This window comes from Pan troglodytes, chromosome 19 (genome assembly GCF_028858775.2).
Source record: "Pan troglodytes isolate AG18354 chromosome 19, NHGRI_mPanTro3-v2.0_pri, whole genome shotgun sequence".
NCBI lineage: Eukaryota > Metazoa > Chordata > Mammalia > Primates > Hominidae > Pan > Pan troglodytes.
This window is the reverse complement of record NC_072417.2, coordinates 96,125,265-96,151,739: the sequence shown is the minus strand read 5'-3', so window position 1 is coordinate 96,151,739 and position 26,475 is coordinate 96,125,265. Positions and strand designations below refer to the sequence as shown.

The 26,475-nt window shown below is 49.1% G+C and overlaps 1 protein-coding gene across 6 annotated transcripts in view; it reads right to left on the bottom strand.

Annotated features, from left to right (window-relative positions):
* The window catches only part of TBCD (tubulin folding cofactor D), a 202,876-nt gene extending 176,515 nt beyond the window's left edge, over positions 1-26,361 (bottom strand). For 3 of the 6 annotated variants that reach the window (XR_010153175.1, XR_010153174.1, XM_063799469.1), the window contains exons 1-6: positions 25,664-26,265; positions 21,822-21,872; positions 13,956-14,053; positions 12,329-12,430; positions 10,126-10,272; positions 6,199-6,254 (exon numbers count right to left, since the gene is read on the bottom strand). Coding sequence is in view for 4 of the 6 variants with exons in the window: in XM_063799469.1 (XP_063655539.1) it covers positions 6,199-6,254; positions 10,126-10,272; positions 12,329-12,430; positions 13,956-14,053; positions 21,822-21,872; positions 25,664-25,847 (638 nt within the window). In the remaining 2 variants the exon portion in view is untranslated. Of the gene's footprint in view, positions 1-6,198; positions 6,255-10,125; positions 10,273-12,328; positions 12,431-13,955; positions 14,054-21,821; positions 21,873-25,663 lie in introns of all 6 variants that reach the window. The other 3 variants (XM_024350788.3, XM_063799470.1, XM_024350789.3) reach the window with 3 other exon arrangements.
* Positions 26,362-26,475: the final 114 nt, after the last annotated feature.

Below are 26,475 nucleotides of genomic sequence, written 5' to 3'. Positions count from 1 at the left end.
TCTCAAAAAAAAAAAAGAGAAAGAAATTGGCTGGGTGTCGTGGCATGCGCCTGCAGTCCAGCTACTGGGGAGGCTAAGGTGGGAGGATTGCTTGAGCCTAGGAGGTGGAGGTTGCAGTAAACTGTGATCACGCCACTGCACTCCAGCCTGGGCAACAGAGTGAGACCCTGTCTCGAAAAGAAAAGGAAAGAAAAAAGAAACTCATGTGTCCTCCCCAGGAGAGTTAACTTTAGCGGATCTGCAAAAGGGGCCCAAGGCAGTTAACTTCATCGCAGAAGGAAGCAGCATTAAGGTGGTGACAAACCCTATTCCCTTTAAAACGCACAGAGTTCCTACAGAGCATTAGAAATGAATGGAAAAGCGGAATACTGTGGGTGGCAAGCCACCCAGGTGCCGAGGCAAGAGACCAAGGACATGAGCTGTTCCAATATAATAAAATATAAAACAAGAGTAGTTATACCAGATATAGATCTTAGATATGATTATATATGAATATCATTAATCATTAGTTGGTAGCAATTACTCTTTATTCCAATATTATAATAATCCTCGCTCTATAATCATAACCTAGGAAAAGCCAGGCCATACAGAGATAGGAGCTGAGGGGACATAGTGAGGTGTGACCAGAAGACAAGAGTGCGAGCCTTCTGTTATGCCCAGACAGGGCCACCAGAGGGCTCCTTGGTCTAGCGGTAACGCCAGCATCTGGGAAGACACCTGTTGACAAGCAGACCGTGGTCTAGCGGTAGCGTCAGTGCCAAGGAAAAACACCAGCTACTTAGCAGACCGGGAAAGGGAGTCTCCCTTTCCCCAGGGGAGTTTAGAGAAGACTCTACTCCTCCACCTCCTGTGGAGGACCTGACATCAGTCAGGCTCGCCCGCAGTTATCCGGAGGCCTAACCGTCTCCCTGTGATGCTGTGCTTCAGTGGTCACGCTCCTAGTCCGCCTTCACGTTCCATCCTGTACACCTGGCTCTGCCGTTTAGTTAGCAGTAGCAAATTAGTGAAAGTACTAAAAGTCTCTGATAAGCAGAAATAATAATGTAAGCTGTTTCTCTCCTTCTCCTCTCTCTCTCTCTGCCTTGGCTGTCAGGCAGGGAAGGGCCCCCTGTCCAGTGGACACGTGACCCACGTGACCCTACCTATCGTTGGAGATGGCTCACTGTCCTTATCCTGACCCTTTGTCTTGTATCCAATAAATATCAGCACAGATTGGCATTCAGGGCCACTACCAGTCTCCGCGTCTTGGTGGTAGTTGTCCCCCGGGCCCAGCTGTCTTTTATCTCTTTGTCTTGTGTCTTTATTTCTACACTCTCTCATCTCCACACACGGGGAGAAACCCACTGACCTTGTGGTGCTGGTCCCTACAGACACAAAATGGCACTAAAGCAACTGGTTACCTACTGGGAAGGGCGGGGTTCTACTGTAGACCAAAAGAAACGCCAAATGAATCAATAATTCTGTCTTAAACAATAAACAGTAGAGAAAAATATAAATGACTACTTGTTAAATCTCTTAATAAGACTTCAGGCTTAAAAGTAAAAATAACTAAATAAAAGAGAAAAAAATGGTTTGACATTAAAATTAAAACTTTGGTCCAAAAAAAAAGGAAAAGGCCAACAACCACCTGGGGCAATCCCCATCGTCCTTCACCGGAGGAAACTCACACTCGTGGAGAAGAAAAGGCCCCAAGGAGCCCACAGACACTCAGAGTCAGGTCACGAAGCGGAGTATGTAACACCTAAGGTGAGGGCAATCAGTGTGATGCCAATTAAATATCTGCAATCAGTGACACCATGTTTAATCCAATTTGGGGGTGGGGTGTTCCTGGGGCTGCCTCAGCCACCAAAGCACTGCTCAGAGAGCAGCCGAGAGCCACCAGGTGTGCAGACCCCAACACCACTCTCGTGTCCTGGAACCCAGAAGTCCATCTCTAAGGGCCCATCCTCACGAAACAATCCTGATACGAGAACGGGTCTGTAACCAAACCCAGGCATCCGTGACTGCTCACAAGAGGCAGGAAGTGACAGAGCTGAGTGCAGTATCGAAACACAGCAGAACATGACGGAGTCATTCATCAGCAGTTACATGAAATTAGGTGAAAAAGCACAACGCTGACTCTGACTTGTTAAGATCACGTTGTGCACATTAAATGTCATAACGGTACAAAAAAGATAAACACGGTACACGTACTGTGTAGAAGAATTACCTATATATTTTTTTCCAACTTCTATATTTCAAGATTTCCAACTTTTTTTTGAGATAGGGTCTTGCTCTGTTGTGCGGGCTGGAATGCAGTGGCGCAATCACAGCTCACTGAAACCTCAACCTTCTGGGCTCAAGCAATCCTCCCACCCAGCCTTCGGAATAGCTGGGACCACAGGTGCATGCCACCACGCCATGCCAAGATTTCCAACTTTTCTGCATACAGCGTACCTCTTTTTTTTTTTGAGATGGAGTCTTGCTCTGTTGCCCAGGCTGGAGTGCAATGGTGTGATCTCTGCTCACTGCAACCTCTGCCTCCTGGGCTCAAGCGATTGTCCTGCCTCAGCCTCCCAAGTATCTGGAATTAGAGGCACGCACCACCACGCCCAGCTAATTTTTTTGTATTTTTAGTGGAGAGAGGGTTTCACCATGTTGGCCAGGCTGGTCTTGAACTCCTGACCTCAGGTGATCCACCTGTCTTGGCCTCCCAAAGTGCTGGGATTACAGGCATGAGCCACCGCGCCTGGCGAAAGGCATATCTATTAAAGGGTTTCTTTCTTTTTTTTTTTTATTTATTTTTTTATTATTATACTTTAAGTTTTAGGGTACATGTGCACATTGTGCAGGTTAGTTACATATGTATACATGTGCCATGCTGGTGTGCTGCACCCACTAACTTGTCATCTAGCATTAGGTACATCTCCCAATGCTATCCCTCCCCCCTCCCCCCACCCCACAACAGTCCCCAGAGTGTGATGTTCCCCTTCCTGTGGGTTTCTAAGGCAGCATTCAATCTGCATGTTCTAGCAACACTGTAACACCAAGCACCACCTACAGCGCTGTGGATGTTGGCAAGCTCAGTTAATCAAGGGAGACGGGTGCAGCTGTAGAGCCGCCAGTGATACAGGGAGAAGCATTCAATCCTGAGAGCAAAGTGGGCTAGAGCAGGCTGCTCCTCCCTGGAGAGCAGAAAACGAACCTGTACTGCAGACAAATGCTGGCACAGGACCCCTCGCAGCCCTGGCCTTACCTGAACAATCCTCACCAAAAAGGGGTCTGAGAAGTACAGGAAACTCAGAACCTGCGGTGAGTCTGGGAGGTGTCGAGGGAACCGGCCAAGCACCTGTAAGAGCTCTTCCACTGACGGCATCCGCCATTCTCAAACACTCTTGAGAATCAGTGTGCGAGAGTGTGCGAGACCAAGGGGGAGAAAGGCTCCACGGCACCGACGCCCCCAGGCACCACCTCTCCTGGATCCCAGGCTCAGGTGTTCTGCACGGAAACTGGCTCGGCCGAAAAGCACCTGCTCATCCCGGCACTAGGTGGCGCTGCGGTGTCTCGCCAGGAGTCCACCCGGGATCCCGAGCCAGCGCTCTCACTTTTCCCGGAGGACCCCACGGAGGGAGAAGTACTCAGATGGTGCCTCCTGGCTCACAGGCACCGCACTCCACAGAGCCAAGCTCGGCAAAAATCTACCCAACCCTCAGTACCGCTGCTAAGAAAAGTAAGAATAAAAGCAGATACTATTTTCCATTGAACGAAGTTGGCAAACATTCTTAAGGTTTGACCCAACTGGAAAAGACGGGGAAAGAACTTCCAACTTGTTCAGCCTCTCCAGTAATTGCATTCAGACCCTGAAAATGTGCACTCCACTTGTAGAAACTCATCCCTAGAAATCAGTCAGAACGGTACACAATTTTACGTGGACTGTTTGCAATATTGAGTTTTAATACCAAATTGGGAGGGCAGCAGTCTAAATGTCCCACCACAAACGACAGGTAGACACACTCGGGTGGGGGGCAGCCCCCGCCTGGCCAGCCGCCCCGTCCGGGAGGTGGGGGGCAGCCCCCACCCGGCCGCCGCTCCGTCTGGGAGGTGGGGGGCGCCTCTGCCCGGCCGCCCCATCTGGGAAGTGAGGAGCCCCTCTGCCCAGCCGCCACCCCATCTGGGAGGTGTACGCAACAGCTCATTGAGAACGGGCCATGATGACAATGGCGGTTTTGTCGAATAGAAAAGGTGGAAATGTGGGGAAAAGAAAGAGAGATCAGTTTGTTACTGTGTCTGTGTAGAAAGAAGTAGACATAGGAGACTCCATTTTGTTCTGTACTAAGAAAAATTCTTCTGCCTTGGGATGCTGTTAATCTATAACCTTACCCCCAACCCCGTGCTCTCTGAAACATGTGCTGTGTCCACTCAGAGTTAAATGGATTAAGGGCGGTGCAAGATGTGCTTTGTTAAACAGATGCTTGAAGGCAGCATGCTCCTTAAGAGTCATCACCACTCCCTACTCTCAAGTACCCAGGGACACAAACACCGCGGAAGGCCGCAGGGTCCTCTGCCTAGGAAAACCAGAGACCTTTGTTCACATGTTTATCTGCTGGCCTTCCCTCCACTATTTTCCTATGACCCTGCCAAATCCCCCTCTCCGAGAAACACCCAAGAATGATCAATAAATACTAAAAAAGTTAAAAAAAAAAAAAAAAAAAAAAGACACACTCAGGCCGGGCGCGGTGGCTCACACCTGAAATCTCAGCACTTTGGGAGGCCGAGGTGGGCGGATCACGAGGTCAGGAGATGGAGACCATCCTGGCTGACACAGTGATACCCCATCTCTACTGAAAATACAAAAAAAAATTAGCTGAGCGTGGTGGCGGGCACCTGTAGTCCCAGCTACTCGGGAGGCTGAGGCAGGAGAATGGTGTGAAACCGGGAGGCAGAGCTTGCAGTGAGCCAAGATTGCACCACTGCACTCCAGCCTGGGCGACAAAGTGAGACTCCGTCTCAATTAAAAAAAAAAAAAAAGAAAGAAAGAAAAAGAAAAGACACACTCGCACCAGGTCATCTCGTTTTGGAAGAAGACAATGGCGCACCAGGCCCATCTCCTGGTCCGTGGTGCAAAGAATTGAGTGCAGCAACTGAGCCATGGACAGAGTTGGTGCCACCCGGTAGGGAGACAGGGGCCATCACACCCCCATGGGATGAAAGCATTCAAAGGTTTTATTTTGTACTTCATGCTCTATTATCTAAATACATACAGATTACTTTTATAATTAGACGATCATCTTTTTATGTCCTTGACAAGACAGGAAGCAGCCTCTGCCCTCTCAGGAGGGGCCTCACCTGCTCCAGGGGACTCAGGCGTTCCTTCCTCAGCTCCAGGCTGTCACAAACCCCTCATCCAATGCCTCCAACTGCCCCACAAAGGAAGCTTCTCTCCTCCCACTTCTCTGGGAAAGAAGCTGTGCAAGTTGCAGCTACACACCTGAGTGAAGGTGATGCTGCATGAGGCACTGACCGTATTCCCAACCACAACCACCGAAAGGTTTTAGGACCAGCTTTCGACTTTCACTATTGCAAAGGGGGAAAATGCCAACTGTTCTGACTTAGTAAACTACATACGTACTTAAAATCACGTGTCATGTAAAATACTGATTAGAAATATTGCTTTCTTCCTTCTTGCATCTCATGAAACAGGTTCGCTCAGTCTATACACACATCCTTGGTACCTTTCCAACACCGCAGGCCTGCTGCGCTCAGCAGAGAAAACCGCCTTCCCCTGTCTGGGGCACACGGGGGGTGCAGTTAACACAGGACGTTGGGGGATTTTCATCCCCAGTCACAGAGGCCCAACACCACCCATCATCTCCATGGGAGACGGCCCGAGATGTTTCTCATAACTGCCACCCCATCCCTGTGCAGGGGCTGCACCCCAGGGATGACAGCCACGCCTCTTCCAGACCAGCACTCTTGTCAATGGGCCTGTCAGGTGACCCCCACCAGCACCCCAAACCACCACTGAGGGTGGTCATTTCAGGGTCAGAGGTCTTCTGTGCCCAAACACTGCTGCACGCTCCCTCAGAGAAAGCCACAGAGTCCAAAGACTTCCCGGGGTCCTTCGTCTGAGGACTGAAGACACACATGAAACACGTACCCAAACAAACCCCTCTCAGAACCCACCAGCCACACACCAAGAAATGTGCCATGGAAACTTACCTGGACACAAGGACGGCAGCTGCATCTCGGGCCTTGTCACTGACAATCAAGTAGGACTGCAAGAAAGGGTGAAGCACAGACATGGTCACTCCTGCACACACCAGCCTTGGGGACACCACACAGTCACCAGTCCCACCCTCACCAGCTCCCCAAGGGCCCAGGTTCACACACCTTACCAGCACAGGTCTAAGTCCAAAGCTGCAAAAAAAAAAACCTCTCTTCAATCTGAGCCAAGGGCTACAGCTGCCAACTGCTACACTCACCCAGGAAGTGCCTGAGCTACACAGAGCATTTGGTCACACCCCCTTGAAACACACATTTGCAAGAACAGAGCAGGAGAATGTAAACAAAGGAGTTATCCAATTGTAACAAAGAATCAAGAGTATTCATTGAGCACCTAATATGCCTTCCAGCACAAGGGAACCATCAGTATTGGAGTATTCAGACTAGATAAGAGGCCCTGTTCAAACTGAAGAGCACCTAGATTTACTACAAATACCTATTTTTTATTTTTAGTGTTTAATTTTTGGGGTACATAGTAGGTGTTTATAGTTTTTGTTTTTGTTTTTGTTTTTTTGAGACGGAGTCTTGCTCTGTCGCCCAGGCTGGAGTGCCGTGGCGCGATCTCGGCTCACTGCAAGCTCCGCCTCCCAGGTTCACGCCATTCTACTGCCTCAGCCTCCCCAGTAGCTGGTCTTAGGGTTTTTTTGCTGTTGTTTTGAGACCGGGTCTCGCTCTGTCACGCAGGCTGGAGTACAGTGGTGTGAGCAAAGCTCACTGCAGGCTGGGCGCTGCGGCTCACGCCTGTAATCCCAGCACTTTGAGAGGCTGGGGCAGGCGGATCACCTGAGGTCAGGAGTTTGAGACCAGCCTGGTCAATATGGTAAAACCCCGTCTCTACTAATGACACAAAAATTGGCCAGGCATGATGGCGCACGCCTGTAATCCCAGCTACTCAGGAGGCTGAGGTGGGAGGAATGCTTGAGCCTCAAAGGCAGAGGCTGCAGTGAGTTGAGATTAGACCACTGCACTCCAGCATGGGTGACAGGGCAAGACTCCATCTCAAAAAAAAAAAACTCACTGCAGCACCAACCTCCCCAGCTCAGATGACCCTCCCACCTCAGCCTCCAGAATAGCTGGGACCAAAGGTGTGTACCACCACACCTGGCTAATTTTCTTTTATTTTTTGGTAGAGACTGAGTCACATTATATTGCCTAGGCTGCTCTCAAACTCCTGGGCTCAAGCTATCCTCCCGCCCTGGCCTCCCAAAGTGCTGGAATTACAGGCATGAAACCTCCATGCCCAGCTAGATTTATTTTTGGGAGGGCTGCCTTAAAATGTTTCCAATGCTTGTCTCGGCTAGTTTTTTTGTTTGTTTGTTTGTTTTTTCCCATAACGATACACTTAGAAGATCTTTTTTTCTGGGGCGGGCTTTTTTTTTTTTTTTTTTTTTTTTTTGAGGCGGAGTCTTGCTTTGCTGCCCAGGCTGGAGTGCAGTGGTGCAATCTTGGCTCACTGCAACCTCTGCTTCCCGGGTTCAAGCAATTCTCTGCCTCAGCCTCCCAAGTAGCTGTTCATTTGTAGGAGAACAGTTGAATAAATATGAAAGGATCACAGGCACTAGCCACCATTCCCGGCTAATTTTTGTATTTTTAGTAGAGATGGGGTTTCACCATCTTGTCCAGGCTGGTCTTGAACTCCTGACCTCGTGATCCACCCGCCTCGGCCTCCCAAAGTGCTGGGATTACAGGTGTGAGCCACCGTGCCCGGCCTCCGGGGCAGGCTTTCTAACGGCAATCACAGAGTGCCAAGTCTTGACAAACCATGCTCCCTTGACCTGGCAGTCCCTCTCCACAGACAAGTAAACAAGGGTGGGTAAACCATACTACTTTTTTTTTTTTGAGACAGAGTTTCACTCTTGTTGCCCAGGATGGAGTGCAATGGCGCGATATCGGCTCACCACAACCTCCGCCTCCCAGGTTCAAGCGATTCTTCTGCCTCAGCCTCCTGAGTAGCTGGGACTACAGGCGCATGCCACCACGCCCAGCTAATGTTGTATTTTTAGTAGAGACAAGGTTTCTCCATGTTGGTCAGGCTGGTCTCGAATTCCTGACCTCAGGTGATCTGCCCACCTTGGCCTCCCAGAGTGCTGGGATTACAGGCGTGAGCCACCGCACCCAGCCCATCACCACACTACCTCTAACGTAACAAAACAAGAACAAACAAAACATCCAGCTATCAGAGAGAATTTTAAATTAGATTACAATGGAGGACCTTTTCCCTTAACGATTATGAGGGCGACACTTGCTGACATCGTAAGACACTAAGAACGTGTTGCTGAGGGTAAAAAGGACTCAGAACAGCAGGTCATGGGGCAATGTTGAGCCCTGATGAAGAGCACAGACTCCAGATAAACCGCCTGGATTCAAACATGGACCCACCATTTATAAGCAAAGTGAACTAAGTTATTAATTTTTATGCCTGTTGCCTTCTCAGTTAAACAAGGGTAAGAATTGTCAACAGCCTCATGAAGGAGAATTAAATGATTATTAATCACAGTTAATTAATCACTGATGATCTATCAATCATCAACGTATAGGTTAAATTTTTTTTTTTTTTTTTTGAGATGGACTCTCGCTCTGTCACCCAGGCTGGAGTGCAGTGGCGTAATCTCAGTTCACTACAATCTCCACCTCCCAGGTTCAAGGGATTCTTCTGCCTCAGCCTCTTCAGTAGCTGGGATTACAGGTATGTGTCACCAGGCCCAGCTAATTTTTGTATTTTTAGTAGACACAGGGTTTCACCATGTTGGCCAGGCTGGTCTCGAAGTCCTAACCTCACGTGATCTGCCCGCCCCAGCCTCCCAAAGTGCTGGGATTACAGGAGTGACCCACCATGCCCAGCCCAATGTATAGGTTAAATTATTAATCCATAAGTGATTAAAGATTAATCTATGAGTGTTTGAATGGTGCCAGGCACACAGCAGGCACTCAGTGAATGCTGACCAGGGCTGTCGCGGTCAGCGTGGCAGGAAGACCGAGACAACTGAGATGGCTCAGAGCCTGACAGCCTCCTAGTGCTCGCTTGCGTAGGCTGGACTCGGTGACTTGCTGCTAACCACAGGATCTGGCAGAGGAATGGGACGTCACTTCCATGATCAGGTAACATATTATCATGACTTCCATCTCATTAGCAGAGTTTCTCCCTTGCAGGCTTTGATGGAATAAGTCACTAAGTTGGAGGGGCCCAGGTGGCAAAGAACTGAGGGTGGCCTCAATCCAACGGCCTTGGGGCAAAGCCTGCCCACGTCGAGTTTTAACTGCAGCTGTGGGCAAGCTTGACACAAAGGACCCAGCTCAGCCATGCCAGACTCCCGACCCACAGAAACTACAAGAGGATAAATGTGTGTCAAACACTCAAGTTTGGGGTAATTAGTTATGATCTAATAGATAACTAATACAATAAGCTGTGTTTATATGCGTAATATTTACATCAGGAAAAGCTTGAAGAAAATAAACAACTTATCTCTTGGCACTAGAATTTCATAAATTTAAATTTAGTATTTTTCTTGCTTATCTTTTTTTTCTAGTTCTCCTACAAATGAACATCTATTATTTATATAACGTTAAGAATTAAACGTAAAATGGGTCCTTATTCTCTCTCACCATGCCACTAAACCCTTATCTGCCATGATTACCCTCAACAGAGTATTTGCATCATCTACAAAGAAATGAGATTTGCTAACTCAACCTGACCCCTACATGAATTATCACAATTTCAAAATAAGTTATCCTATGGGATTTTACCCCACTGAAAAAAACAGCAGTTGAATAAATATCAAAAGCTTACCAAGTAAACCACTAATATCAAGACAGCATGAACATGAAAGTGAGTACTAATTAGCAGCTAATTATCTGCATATTTACCTCTGCTATTTGGAGAATACGGTCCATTATGGACATTCGTGTTTGCCCAGGCTGGGTGAGGAGGTTCCCGTCAAGGCGAGAAAAATCAAAAGGGATCAGGCAGGTCACGGAGAGCCAGAGCAAAAGCATGTAGCGGGTTTCCCAAGCCTAAAAAATTAAACCACAGGAAGAATGAGTCTTGCTTGAAAAACAGAGGCCACTGGCCACAATCTACTCAAAGTTACTGCCCTCCATGCCCACCCAATGCCTACGAAAGCCATTCAAACGCCATCACCCTCAGGGCCAGAAATGCAGGCCGTTCACCAACTCCTCGCCACATCCCCCCAGAATCCCCACCACACACACCCACCGCCGTAACTTAGCTCAGCAGACAAGAGAGACATCAAAATGAACAAAGAAAACTCATAATACATCAGGATAGCAGCTTCTCTTCGCTAGCACCTCTCCACATACAAACTGGCCTTTTGAAAAAGTGAAAAACAGATAAAAAGTAAAAACACCTAAGAATAAAGAAAAAAGGGCAGGCGTGGTGGTTCACACCTGTAATCCCAGCACTTTGGGAGGCCGAGACGAGCGGATCACCTGAGGTCAGGAGTTCCTTTTTTTTTTTTTTTGAGATGGAGTCTCGCTCTGTTGCCCAGGCTGGAGCGCAGTGGCACGACCTCGCTCACTGCAAGCTCCACCTTCCGGGTTCACGCCATTCTCCTGCCTCAGCCTTCTGAGTAGCTGGGACTACAGGCGTGTGCCACCATGCTAGGCTAATTTTTGTATTTTTTGTAGACACAGGGTTTCACCATGTTAGCCAGGATGGTCTCGATCTCCTGACCTCATGATCCGCCCACCTTGGCCTCCCAAAGTGCTGGGATTACAGGCACGAGCCACCGTGCCTGGCCGAGGTCAAGAGTCCTAAACCAGCCTGACCAACATGCAGAAACCCCGTTTCTACTAAAAATACAAAATTACCCTGGCGTGATGACACATGCCTGTAATCCCAGCTACTCAGGAGGCTGACACAGGAGAATCACTTGAACCTGGGAGACAGAGGTTGCAGTGAGCCAAGATTGTGCCATTGCTCTCCAACCTGGGCAACAAGAGTGAAACTCTGTCTTTTTTTAAAAAAAAAAAAAGAATAAAGAAAACAATCATCAACTTCTAATAAAAAAGGAGTACCCTTATTTTCAGTAATTAGTAAAAAACATTCCAATTTGTCCCTGCAATCATTCCACTGGGGGGCGCTAGAAGTAGTAGGGAAAGAAGGGCACGGAGTGCAGGGCAGCAGGGAAATGCCCCACAGCGCTCATCAGTCACATCCACGCCGAGACAAGCCACCGCACTGCACGGTTATAAACCGTGTGCTCCTCCGAATACATACCGCGCAGAAGACAGCGAGCATAGCAGGCCCCGCTGCCATCTGAGGCAAGGCCCCTGGCGAGGCCAGCCCTGGGCTGGTATCCAGGGACCTGGACGCCAGCAGGGTTCCCACCAAGCCCTGCCTGATGAGGTCCCTCGCTGGCTCAATCTGCACAAACCGTGTGCTTTACGCTGGCACCTGCTTTCCTGCTGGGGGTCTGGAATTTTGTTTCGTGCCAGGCAGAGGTGTCCACGTGGCCAGACCCCAGTGAAAGCTCTGGGCACCAAGTCTCAAACGTGCTTCTCTGATAGACACCTCACAGGTGTGGTCACATCTCACTGCTGGGGGAATGACACAGGCCCTGTGGGACCCAACTGGAGGACCCCAGGAGCTCTTGCCTGGTTCTCCCCAGACCCCACCCATGTGCCTTTTCCCTTTGCTGATTTTGCTGTGTATTATTTTGCCATAACAAGTGACAGCCAAAAGGAGGACTCTATGCTGAGTGCTGTGAGTCCTGCTCAGGAAGTATCAAACCTGGGGGTGGTCTTGGGAACCCAACACAGTTATACTTACACAGTTAAAAAAACATATACACAATGACGGATTTATTGTTAAACTACACCTAGGCATAATTTTTTTTATAAAGGGGCTATTTTAAACGAAAATAATTTAAAGCAACTTGTACAAGAAGTAAAGGAAAAGTCAAAAGAAAAGAAAGAAAAAAGGAGTGACACAAAACAAAGGGAGATAAAATGAAAGAAACAGGAAGGGGAAGGTGCAGCAGGGTGGGGCAAGCAGGGAGGAAGGACAGGCACGGAGTGCTGGAGACGAGGGGGAGGCAGAGACACTCACTTCATGGTCCTTGGGATTCTGAATTGTGACCAAATCTAAAACAGGCTCTACATCAGCAACTTCGTGAGGAAATAAACGAAGAAACGTTTTATAGCCTCGAACCTATCAAATAAACAGATGCTGAATTATAACATTTAAAAATACAGACAGCAGCAAAATTGCCTTTCTACCCTTTCATCAAAAATCACCAGCTACGCGACCCACTGATCAAAGAGAATTCTGTGACATTACAGTGACACAATTTAGTAAGACCGTAGTCACCCCAAGAAAGCTACCCATGGCCAGGAGCGATGGCTCGCACCTGTAATCCCAGCACTTTGGGAGGCTGAGGCAAAAGAATAGCTTGAGACCAAGAGTTGGAGACTAGCCTGGGCAACATAAAAAATTAAAAATTAGACAGATGGTGGCACATGCCTGTAGTCTGAGAGGCTGAGGCAGGAGGGAGAATCATTTGAGACCAAGAGTTCGAGGCTGCAGTGAGCTGACTACACTCTAGCCTGAGTGACAGAGCAAGAGCCCATCTCTCAAAAAAAAAGATTTCCTTCCTAAATTGGCTAGTGTTATTCATTACCACATTTACGGAATCAGTCATTAAATATGTTCATTTATATGACTGTCCTCTGACATTTATGAGGAATAAGTGCCTACAAACCGCAAGGGCCCAAATTCATTAACACTTCCCTGAAGCTCAGTGATACCACACCTTCCAGAGAAATTCTAACCTCAAACAGCGGAGCTACAGAGGCCTGCGTGTCCTTGGCAGCCCACGCGCAGTGTCCTCTCGCTGGCCAAGGACTCTCCCGCCAGACAACAGAAATACTGCCTCGCCACTACGAACCCCAAGCCCCACCATGAGATGGCTGCGAGTACTCCCATAGTCAAAACTGCTAACAGTGAGCCTCTGGGCCAGCACATAGACACCCGCAAGCTTGTAAGAAAAGCAGACTATGAGACCCCCGCCTAGACCTACTTGCTCAAAATCTATAGCACGGCAAAATTCCCAGGAAATTCATCTGCACATTAAAGTGTGAGAAGCACTTCCATTTCCACGGAGTCTCGCTCTGTCACTCAGGCTGGAGTGCAACAGCGTGATCTCGGCTCACTGCAACCTCTGCCTCTCAGGTTCAAGCCATTCTCCCGCCTCAGCCTCCCAAGCAGCTGGGATTACAGTCATGTGCCACCAAGCCCAGCTAATTTTTGTATTTTTAGTAGAGACGGGGTTTCACCATGTTGGCCAGGCTCATCTCGAACTCCTGACCACAGGTGATCCACCTGCCTCAGCCTCCCAAAGTGCTGGGATTACAGGCATGAGCCACCGCACCCGGCCTGCTTTTTCCTTGTAAGAAGTTTTTCTGATTTAGTCTCATCTCCACCCCATTCCCTTCCTAGCTACACGGTGCTTCAATCTATTCAAATGCAAGATGCTAAATATCCTGACACTGTTTCAGCCAAAGAGCCCATATCACTAAATTCTGATCCCCAACATACAGTAAAAAGGGACAGAATTAAACCCACAACTTGTGTCTAAGAACTATCTTTCTTGAGAAATAACATTTTGGAGGGTAACCTCTGGACCAAGTATATTATGAAAGTATCTGTCAACTCTGAAGTGCTATGGAAATGTTACCTTGGTGATGATGTAAAGAAATTTAAAAGCCAGATGTACAAGGGAAGCTGGAGATGTCTGATCCTGCACTATGTCCAACAACAAGTTCATCATCCATTCTAGGGAAAAACATATGAAACATTTACTGTAAAAGTGAACATCAACATGACATTGAGGCCGGCCAGGTGTGGTGGCTCATGCCTGTTTTCCCAGCACTTTGGGAGACCAAGGTGGGAGGATCATTTGAGGCCAGAATTTCAAGGCGGCAATGAGCTATGATCCTACTATTGCACTCCAGCCTGGGCAACAGAGCAAAACCCGTCTCTTTTTTTTATTTTTTTTGAGACAGAGTCTTGCTCTGTCCCCCAGACTGGAGTGCAGTGGCGTGATCTCAGCTCACTGCAACCTCCACCTCCCGGGTTCAGGCTATTCTCCTCCCTCAGATTCCCAAGTAGCTGGAATTACAGGCATGCGTCACCACGCCTGGCTAATTTTTGTATTTTTAGTAGAGACGGGGTTTCACCATGTTGGCCAGGCTGGTCTCGAACTCCTGACCTCAGGTGATCCACCCACCTCGGCCTCCCAAAGTGATGGGATTACAGGTGTGAGCCCACCGCACCTGGCCCAAAACCCTGTCTCTTAAAAAACAAAAACAAACAAAAAGACATAGCTAGGTTAAATGTAAGCAAAAGGAAAAAGATATTCCAACCAATCACAAATCAGAAAAGAGCTGGAGTGGCTCTGTCAATATCAGACAAAGTGAATGTCAGAACAAGCATTACCATCAGAGATAAACAGAATGTTTCATGATAATAAAAGGATCAATTCATCATGAAGACTTAACAATTCTGTAAGTATACACACCAACCTACAGAGCTTCAAAATAAGCACAGAAAAAGCTGAGAGAAATGAAAGGAGACACGGTTGAAAACTTCGACACTCCTGTTTCAGGAACTGATAGAACAAGTAAGAGAAAATCGCTGAAACCTAAACAGCACTATCACCCACCTTACTTATGTGACATTTAGAGAACAATCTACCCAACAACAGAACAGACATTTTTCTCAAGTGCACGTGGAACGTTCAACATAACAGACCATACGCTGGGCTGCAAGTCTTCATACATGGAAAACAACTGCAACTGGCATCCGGGAAACGCAGAGAAGGACACAACGAGATACACTCCCTGAAATCAGAGAGACTGGCAACGCTGAGTGCTGAAGAGAACCCAGAGCAGCTGGAATCCTCATACCTTGTTGGCAGAAATGGTCAACAGTACAATCTTCATGGCATCAGTATGGCAGGTGATGATGAGTCATACACTTTTTTTTTTTTGGAGACAGAGTCTCACTCTGTGACCCAGGCTGGAGTGCAGTGGTGTCATCTCAGCTTACTGCAACCTCCGCCTCCCACATTCAAGTAATTCTCGTGCCTCAGCCTCCTGAGTAGCTGGGACGACAGGCGCCTGCCACCACACCCGGCTAATTTTTTGTATTTTAGTAGAGATGGGGTTTCACCATGTTGCCCAGGCTGGTCTTGAGCTCCTGAGCTCAGGCAATCCACCTGCCTCAGTCTCCCAAAGTGCTAGAATTACAGGTAGGAGCCACCGCGCCTGGCCAAGTCATACACTTTCTACAAGTAAGACACTTTCTGCTACTCAGCAATTCCACACATGCGTATTTTCCCAAGAGAAAATAAAACCTCTGTCTACCTAAAAACTTGTACATAAACATTTTCGCAGTAGCATTACTTTTTTTTTTTTTTTTTGAGACGGAGTCTCGCTCTGTCACCCAGGCTGGAGTGCAGTGGCAAGATCTCAGCTCACTGCAACCTCCACCTCCCGGGTTCAAGCAATTTTCCTGCCTCAGCCTCCCAAGTAGCTGGGACTACATGCGCACACCGCCACACTGGGCTAATTTTTTGTATTTTTAGTAGAGATGGGGTTTCACCGTGTTAGCCAGGATAGTCTCAATCTCCTGACCTCATGATCTGCCCGCCTCAGCCTCCCAAAAAGTAGCATTATTAATAACAGACAAAAACCGGAAACAACTCAAATGTCCATCAACAGATAAAAGAAGAAACAATCCCAGCACTTTGGAAGGCTGAAGCCGGCGGATCACGAGGTCAGGAGATCAAGACCATCCTGGTTAACACGGTGAAACGCCGTCTCTACTAAAAATAAAAATAAAAAATTAGCTGGGTGTGTTGGCGGGCACCCGTAGTCCCAGCTACTCGGGAGGCTGAGGCAAGAGAATGGCGTGAACCCGGGTGGCAGAGCTTGCAGTGAGCCGAGATCGCACCACTGCACTCCACCGCACTCCAGCCTGGGCAACAGACCAAGACTCCATCTCAAAAAAAAAAAGAAGAAGAAACAAATTGTGATTTATCAGCACGAGAGAAAAGGTACAAACTACTGATACACACACCAACAATGGTAAGTCCCGGAGATGTTATTTTAACAACGGAAGACAAAAAGTAAAGAGCACATACTGAATGATTCTAGAACAGGCAAAACTAATGAACAGTACCATTAACCAACAGTGGTTCCCTAGGGCTGGGGTGAGGGGACTGACAGCAAAAGGACATCAAGTAACTCCTTGGGATGACAGAAATGTTCCATATCTTGATAGCGCGGGGTGTATACATTTACCGAAACTCAAACATCTTACTAAAATGGGTGCATTTTATAGTAGGTAAATTTTAAACTCAATAAAGTTAAAACTCAATAAAATGTTCTAAGAATAAAAATTTATAATCGTGGATAAAAAGTAGCATTATTTACAAACCATATAATATTTACCTGCTAAGAAAACCCAGAAGAAACAACTGGCCAGGCACGGTGGCTCACGCCTGTAATCCCAGCACTTTGGGAGGCCGAGGCAGGTGGATCACCTGAGGTCAGGAGTTCAAGACAAACCTGGCCATCATGGTGAAACCCTGTCTCTACTCAGAATACAAAAATTGGCCAGGCTAATTTTACAGGTGGCGCCTGTAATCCCAGCTACTCAGGAGGCTGAGGCAGGAGAATCGCTTGAACCCAGGAGAAGGAGGTTGCAGTGAGCCAAGATCGTGCCATTACACTCCAGCCTGGGTGACACAGCAAGACTTTGTCTCCAAAAAAAAAAGAAACGACTGAAAAACTATTGAAGTAAACATTTCATCACACAGTGAACCTCATAGACATGATGCTAAGTGAAAAAAGCCAGTCCCAAAAGACCTCCTCCTGCATGATTCCATCACACAAAATGCTGAATACACACAAACCCAGAGCCAGATGAGTGGTTACTGCGGAAGCAGAGAATGGGAAGGAATTGTTGATGGGAGCTGGGTTGCTTCAGATGATGAAAATGCCTAGATTGTGGTAATGATAGTTACACAACTCTGTAATACACTAAATACACTAAATAACACTAAAGTGTATATTTAGAAGAGTGAACTCTATAGTATGTAATTATATCCCTATGAAGATGTTAAGAAATGTATGTTTACACATACATATTCCGTTACAGTGTTGCCATTTACAAAAACAGTATACAAAACATATCTTCACTAGACATCAGCAATAACCAGTTAGAACACATAACAAAGAGTTTCACAAGAGCAATAAAAGACAAAACATACCTAGAAATAAACCTAAAAAAAAGTCTCCAGGAATCATCTAAAGAAAATCACCAACCTTCACTGAGGAACACAAAAGATGTGAATAATTAGAGACATAATACCATGATCTTAGACAGGAAAATTAAATCTAAGAAAGACTTTTCCCCTACATGAATTTGTGAATTTAATAAAATTCCAAAGGGTGGAGAGTGATAAAATAATTCCAGAGTTCATCCGCATTAATGAACGGGCTACAAAACCATCAAGAAAATAAGAGGAAAGGATGCCAGGCAAAATATAAAGTAACTAACATCAAACAAAATGACCCAGGCCAGGCGTGGTGGCTCATGCCTCTAATTCCAGCACTTTGGGAGGCCAAGGCGGGCAGACTGCTTGAGGTCAGGAGTTTGAGACCATCCTGGCCAACATGATGAAAACCGTTCTCTACTAAAAATACAAAAATTAGCCAGGCGTGGTGGCACATGCTACTCGGGAGGCTGAGGCAGGAGAATCTCTTGAACCTGGGAGGCGGAGGTTGCAGTAAGCCAAGAACATGCCACTGCACTCCAGCCTGGGTGACAGAGCGAGACTCCATCTCAAAAACAAACAAACAAACAAACAAACAAAATGACCCAGAAAAAAGAGCATACAGATAGGTCAATGGAACAGGATAAAAAAATCTAAAAGCAAAGGCTAATATATTTGAATATTTAATATAGATTTAAAATGGCATTTCAAGCAGGGGAGAGGCCACTAAATCATCCAATAAATGAGGCTTACATAACTGATTAGGAAAAATAAACTTTCTAACCGTACTACCAAAGGCCAAACACAAAGAAACTGATAGTTTGACAAGCTAAATATTTCTAAAACTTCAGTAGAGACTGGGTGCAGTGGCTCACACCTGTCATCCCAGCACTGTGGGAGGCCAAGGCAGGATTGCTTGGGGCCAGAAGTTCGAGACCAGCCTGAGGAACACAGCGTGACCATGACCCTGCAAAAACAAATTTTTTGTTTGTTTGTTTTGAGACAGTCTCGCTCTGTAGCCTACGCTGGAGTGCAGTGGCACGATCTCGTTCACTGCTACCTCCGCGTCCTGGGTCCCAGTTCAAACAATTCTCCTGCCTCAGCCTCTCAAGTAGCTGGGATTACAGGCATGCTTCACCATGCCCAGCTAATTTTTGTATTTTTAGTAGAGACAGGGTTTCACCATGTTGGTCAGGCTGGTCTTGAACTCCTGACCTTGTAATCCACCCACCTCGGCCTCCCAAAGTGCTGGGATCACAGGCATGAGCTACTGTGCCTGGCCAAAAAAAAAAGTTTTTAAATTAACTAGGCATGGCAGCTTGGGCCTGTTGTCCCAGCTATGCAGGAGGCTGAAGTGAGAAGATCACTTAATCCCAGGAGCTCAAGGCTGCAGTGAGCTATGACTGCGCCACTACACTCCAGCCTGGGTGACAGAGCAAGATCCCATCTCTTTAAAAAAACAAACACGAAAAAACTTCAGTAGATAAAATACACCAGACACAATATTAAAAGGCAATAGCAGGCCGGGCACAATGGCTCACACCTGTAATCCCAGCACTTTGGGAGACCAAGGTGGGCAGATCACGTGGGGGTCAGGAGTTTGAGACCAGCCTGGCCAACATGGTGAAACCCTGTCTCTACTAAAAATGCAAAAAATTAGCCAGGCGTGGTAGCACACGCCTGTAATCCCAGCTACTCTGGAGGCTGAGGCAGGAGAATCGCTTGAACCCTGGAGGCAGAAGTTGCAGTGAGCCAAGATTGGGCCACTATACTCCAGCCTGGGCAACAGAGAGACTACATCTCAAAAAAAAAAAAAAAAAAAGAAAAAAAAAAAAGAAAAAGGGTGGAAAAATGTGCAACAAATGACAAAGGACCAGCATCCCACGACTACATTTTCCTTTTTCTAAAAGGGAATTCCAGAAAATAATGAACTCAGCTGGGCACGCTGGCTCACACCTGAAATCCCAGCACTTTAGGAGGCCAAGGTGGGTGAACCGCTTGAACCCAGAGGTATGAGATCAGCCTGGGCAACACGGCAAGACCCCGTCTCTACAAAAAAAAATTTATTTATTTATTTATTTATATTATTTTTTTTTTCCGAGACGTTTTCGTTCTTGTTGCCCAGGCTGGAGTACCATGGCACGATCTTGGCTCACTGCAACCTCTGCCTCCTGGGTTCGGGCAATTCTCCTGCTTCAGCCCCAAGTAGCTGGGATTACAGGCATGCACCACACGCGGCTAATTTTTGCATTTTTAGTAGATACGGGGTTTCACTATGTTGGTCAGGTTGGTCTCAAACTCCTGACCTCAGGTGATCCACCCGCCCCGGCCTCCCAAAGTGCTGGGATTACAGGCATAAGCCACCACACCCGGCGAAAAACAGTTTTTGCAAAGAAAGAAAATAACTCTAAAAATCATTCGCAGTACTCTCAGCAGCTCACAACAAGTGTTAATATTCCATGATCCACTCTGGAAAGAGGTCTGCCAAGAATAAAGGCATTTAACCACAGGTCCAACGTTGTTACTTGAAGAGATATAAAAACACCACCCGCTACCTTGTGAGCAGTGACCACATCTGTTTCCTGGGAACCAGCGCTCACACACAGGAACTCCAGGAACCCAAGACCTCCTGTAAGATATGGCCTGGGGAGCCCACTGCCTGCCACGCCATCCAGCATGGCTAGCCCCTCCACCAGATGTCAGAGTCATGTTCCCTGCAGCTGACCCTCTCCCAAGGACCTCTATCTTTGGTCTCCTTCACAAGGCCTATAAATTTTTCTAGGACAGAAGGACAAGGCTGATCCCAATGAATTCTTGAATCCAGAATTTAGAGGGTTTTTTGTTTTTTGTTTTTTGTTTTTTTTTGAGATGAAGTCTCACTCTGTCACCCAGGCTGGAGTGCAGTGACATGATCTCAGCTCACTGCAAGCTCCGCCTCCCGGGTTCAAGCCATTCTCCTGCCTCAGCCTCCCAAGTAACTGGGACTACAGGCAACTGCCAGCATGGCCACCTAATGATTTGTATTATTAGTAGAGACAGGGTTTCATCGTGTTAGCCATGCTGGTCTCGAACTCCCGACCTCAAGTGATCCACCCGCCTCCACCTCCCAAAGTGCTGGGATTACAGGCATGAGCCACCGCCCCCAGCCAAAATCTGTTATTTGAAGAAAAAAAACAGAACAAGATGCACAGCACAAGCTACTCTTTAAGAGGCACGTGTGCGCACATGAAAGGCTGACCCTTAGCACCTCCCACACAGATCTCAACACCACAGGGGGCGAGGAAACCCCGGCAAAGAGCAGCTCAAAGACTGAATGGTGAAACTGGGCTATGAAGCCAGGGTGCCCCCACCCAGGGTGCTCCCTCTCAACGTGGTGACTATTGCCACCTTCCTCTTTCCCAGGTGAACTGCCAGGAGCATGTGTCACATTTGTAGGTGGAAAAAGAAAAATTTTAATCAGTGTGAAATACATCAAAAATAAAGAAAACAATAAGAAAACCCCTTAAAGTAAGAAAACCGAGACTCAGTGTCCCCATCTGTAAACTGGAGATGACAACAGATGCCCTCCTTAGCTGCTGTGAGGATTAAATGATGACCCATGTAAAACACCTGACCCTGTATGACTATTACCAGAAAGACATCACGTGCCCAAATGTAAACTAAAATAATAAACTAATGTAAACTAAAAACACGTGAGGAGGCCAGGTGCGGTGGCTCACGCCTGTAATCCCAGCGCTTTGGGAGGCCGAGGCAGGCGGATCACGAGGTCAGGAGATCAAGACCATCCTGGCCAACATAGTGAAACCCCGTCTCTACTAAAAATACAAAAATTAGCTGGGCATGGTGGCGCATGCCTGTAATCCCAGCTACTCGGGAGGCAGAGGCAGGAGAATCCCTTGAACCAGGGAGCTGGAGGATGCAGTGAGCTGAGATCGCGCCACAGCACTCTAGCCTGGCGACAGAGCGAGACTCCGTCTCCAAAAAAAGAAAAAAAACACATGAGGAGCAGATGTTGTTTCCTTAGCAGAAAGGAATTAAGTAGCTCAGACACATCTCCCCCCAGCCTAGAGTGACATCTGGAACTCAAGCCACTATCACAGGTCGGCTAAAACCAACCAGCCAGGCCCTGCAAGCAAGCAAGACAGGGACACTTCTTGGCACTTGATCCTGGCAAAGCACATGCATGTGCCAGCACCATACACCAAGGCCTCTGTGGTCATCTGTAACTGAATGATCAAAATCAGCAGCTTCTATTCTTACCAAGGTGTGGGTCCAACAGATGAGGCTGCTCCTGGTATTTGTCCATTATTACTAAAAACAAATATAACATGAAAATTAATTATCACTAGGCCAAACATACCCATGAGCCTCAGAAACCCCGTTTTCCCTTGCTAGCTTCCACAGGGCAGCTCCACCTCTTCCCCAGCTCTCAAGAGCACACCTCCCCTCTCACTAACGGAGGCCAACACAGGCCACCTGGAGGGAATGCCCCACCTCCCTCTAGCCTTTTGAGGGCCACTGTGGCCCAGCCTCGTGCAGTTTACTTGCTTGGCACACTGTTCCTCTTTTCCCACTTCCTCTATACTCTTCCTAACAGAGTCTCCTCCTTGCCTCTTCCTTCCTTCACTCTCTCCTGCCTCCGCCAGCTGTTAAGGGCCAAGCTCAACTCTGTCCTTGTGAGACACACATCCCTGGCACTCCTCTCACACTCCCCTGCCAAACATGCCTGTAAACTAAAAACAAAATTCTAAGCCCCCTAGCCATCTAACAGACCCTTCCTCTTGGCCAAGGGCATTCCAAACTTAACCTGAAAAACTAGTTCAGGCCTCATGATATTAAGGGATTGTGGGGAGTGGTCCACATAGGCCTCATTATACCCTCCTCCCGTTGGAATTCAGGCACAGCTGATCAGTATTAGCATTAAAACCGATCTTAGGTAGCAATAAGACACCAAATTCCAGCCTGACTCTAGTACAGCATCACATGACAGACAGCAGGCCCTGAAAGAAATCAAAATATTTTTCCCTAAAATATATTTGACATATTTTGAAATGGTCCTGCTAAGTTGTCTCTTGCTGGGAAAAGCTACATTCTGTAGAGAATCCCTTCCTTTTCTAGGTCTTTTCCCTGATCCAGGAGAAAATTAACTAAGTCTGGTACCTTTTTAGTCTGATAAAAAGCATTTACAATCTATTTTCTCTGAAACCAGCTAACTAGAACCTTCATCTGCATAAGAAAAACCTTGGTCTCCACAATTTATCTTAACCTAGACAATCCCTTCTATGGATTCCAGGTCTTCAGATAAACTCTTTAAACCAATCACCAATCGTGAAATATTTGAATCCACCAATGCCCTGGACGCCCTCCCACCCAAGATGTCCCGCCTTCCCTGACGAGACCAATGTACATCTTACAGGTATTGATTGATGTCTCATGTCTCCCTAAAACGTGTAAAACTAAGCTGCAGCCCGACTTCCTTGGGGACATGTGACCTCCTGAGGCTGCCTCACAGGCACACCCTTAACCTTCTAAACTGATTGAGACTTGTCTCAGATACTTTTTGGTTGACATATCCAGGCACTGCTCCCTTCCACACAGCTGCCAGCTCTTCACAACCTCCCAGACCCTGAACCACCACTTTCTCCTCCTCTCAGCAGCTGAAACTGCTTCTGTCCAATCCGGCAGCTCCCACCTCCACATCTGAACACACCCACTGCTTCCCAGCAAAACTGCCTTTGCAAAAGTTAGATCAGTGAGGAAATTATGGCAATGGGGCAGATCTGATCCAGCCAACTCCCTCATGCCTTTAGTCTTCAAGCTGCCAAGCTACCTTTGAGAGACATTTAATTTACAGTTTAAATGCTAAGAGCCCTTCCCCAAAACTCAACTGCCTTTGTAAAGTTAATGAGAGGCCACCAGGCTAGGAGGAGAGGAGCCTGAATTCCGCTAAGGCGTAACATAATTGCCAGCCATTATTCTTGAGATCACAAGACATGCGAGTTCCCCAGTTACTCCTGCAGACCACGTCACTATTGCAGAACCTGAGACTGGCCTTTAAAGATATCTTTTCAGATTGTTTCCATGTCTGACACCTACACTAGGATCCACCGACCCATGATAGCTCCACCTGGACCCGCCCACTGCTCCTGGGGCCCCACGCAGACGCGATTCAGCACATCACGGAGGATCATTTCCGACTCCCCTATGATTGTATACCCCTAACCAATCAGCCACCCCCACCCTTTCCCCCAGATTACCTCTAAAAAACCCTGGCCCTCAAATTCTCAGGGAGACTGATTTGAGTAATAATAAAACTCCAGCCGGGCGTGGTGGCTCACGTTGGGAGGCTGAGGCGGGTGGATCACGAGGTCAGGAGATCGAGACCATCCTGGCTAACACGATGAAACCCGTCACTACTAAAAATACGAAAAATTAGGTGGGCGTGGTGGCGCGCACCTGTAGTCCCAGCTACTCGGGAGGCTGAGGCAGGAGAATCGCTTGAACCTGGGAGGTGGAGGTTGTGGAGGTTGCAGTGAGCTGAGATCTCATCACTGCACTCCACCCTGGGGGACAAAGTGAGACTCCGCCTCAAAAAAAAAAAAAAAAAAAAAAAATCTCTAGTCTAGTCTCCCTTTCAACCGGCTCTGCGAGAACTAAACCTTCTCCATGGCAACTCCCCTGCCCTGACAAATCAACTCTATCTGGGCAGCCCGGAGAAAGAACCCACTGGGGCCGAGCGCAGTGGCTCACACCTGTAATCTCAACACTTTGGGAGGCTGAGTCGGGCGACCACTTGAGGTCAGGAGTTTGAGACTAGCCTGGCCAACATGGTGAAATCCCCTCTACTAAAAATACAAAATTAGCCGGGCGTGGTGGCGCGCGCCTGTAGTCCCAGCTACTCGGGAGGCTAAGACAGGAGAATAGCTTGAACCTGAGAGGTTGAGTTTCCCGCAGTGAGCCAAGATCGCACCACTGCACTGCACTCCAGCCTGGGCAACAGAGCAAGACTTCGTATCAAAAAAAAAAAAAAAAGGAAGAAGCCATTGGGCTGTTACACCAGGAACAAGAAATCTGGCTTCACTGGTCCCTGGATGAGGGTCCCTCACCCTCAGAACAGTTCTGCACGAGAGGCATCGTTATCCGCCCCAGCTTACACCCGAAGAAACGGGCAATCAAGTATCAGGTCCAAGCGACAGGGCCAGAATTCACAGGCAGGAGCATCTGACGCCGAAGCCCGCACTCCTCCCACGAGGCCCCCCACCCTGCCTGACTCCTAAAATCGAAGTGCTGTCATTCTAAAATGAGGAAGGCCAAATAATGCAAAAGTTCTTCTTACTCAAAGGGTCTACAAAGATGATTTTACTGAATTACAAAACCCCATGTAACTACTTAGCTATGAGCTCCTAAGGACTTGTTTGGAAATAACCCATTATAGACAGCGGTAAAGGTGGGTCTGAACTTGGAGAATTTAGACTCATCCAATGGCCTCCACAGGGGTACCTACACCCCACCCCGCCTGCAGAGGCACGGACCCGGCCAGCCCGCTCTGTCCACGGCGTCCACGGAACGGACAGGCTGCTGCCCTCCCCACCCGAGGCGCGCTTTGTTTGCAGCAGGTTTGTTCCCTGCGTCCCCCTCTCTCATTCCCTATCTCCCTGTCCACACAACATTCACAGAAACCGCGCTCGGTGGAGGCAAGCCTGGGAGTCCACACTGCAGGGCTGACCAGCTGTCCGGAGGGGTCTGGCCCGAGTCTCCCCAGCCCAGGAACCTCCTCCAGTGACGGAGACGGGGGACGGAGGGCTTCTGCACCCCGCCTCCCGGGGAGGCCGCAGAGGCTTCACCCCGTGCGAGAGCAGGCGCTCCGCGGGCCACGGACCCCCAAGGAAGGCGCGCGTCTGCCCCGTGCACCTAACGCCGCGCCGGGGTGGCCCTCTCCCGCCTAGGAAGGCCGCGCCCCACCACGGCCCGCGGGACCGCGCACCGGCAGCCCTCGCAGAGCGGCCGGCGCCGCCGGGCTGCGGTCCCCGCCCGGGAAAGTGCACTCAGCGCGCCGAACCCGGGCCGGGGGAGGAAGCGGGCACGCGGCGCCGCCCACGCACCGCGGAACCGCTCCAGGGCCACCTCGCGCTCCGGGCCGCCGCCGTGCACCTCCCGCAAGCGGCCCAGCAGCGCCCGGGTCTCCGCGCTCTCGCCGAACGCTTCCAGCGCCGCGCCAAAGGCCAGTGTCTCGTCCTCCGCCTCCTCCTCGGGGCCGCCCGCGGCCGGTTCGTCGCTCAGGGCCATCTCGGCAGCCTGGGGACCGCGCCCCCGCCTCACGTGTTCGCAGATCCCACTCCGCTAGAGCGCGAAAGCCACGGATGAAGGATGAGGGATGAAAAGGACGCGCCCGCTAAGGCGGCAACCGACGCTGGCCCCGCCCCGCGACCTCCGACCCCACTCGCCGGCCTCGCTACGGAACGCGTCGGCCGCCAAAATACCGCGCGCGGGACGGCGCGTGCACTTGAGGACGCGAGCGGGCACGGGTCCCAAAGGCTCTGGAAGAGCGCGCCGTGGACCCCACAGGGCGCGAGCGGAGCCGGGACCGCTCGGCGGGGCCTGAGCACGCGGTGGGCGGGGCAGGACAGGAGGTGGGGCCTGAGACGCGGTGGGCCGGGCTGCGGGGTGAGGCCGGGGCCGGAGGACAGCGGGGCGGAGCCTGAGCAGGCGGTGCGCGGGGGGGCGGCGCTTCGGGATGGGGCCGGGGGCCGCCGGGGGCCGCCGGGGCGGGGCTTGAGCACGCGAGGATAGGGGCGGGGCTGCGCGCGACGGGGGCGGGGCCCGGACACGCGTGGGTGGCAGGGGCGGGGCTTGCGGTGGGGCCGGCGACAGCGGGGCGGAGCCACAACACGCCGGGGGGCGGGGCGGGGGGCGG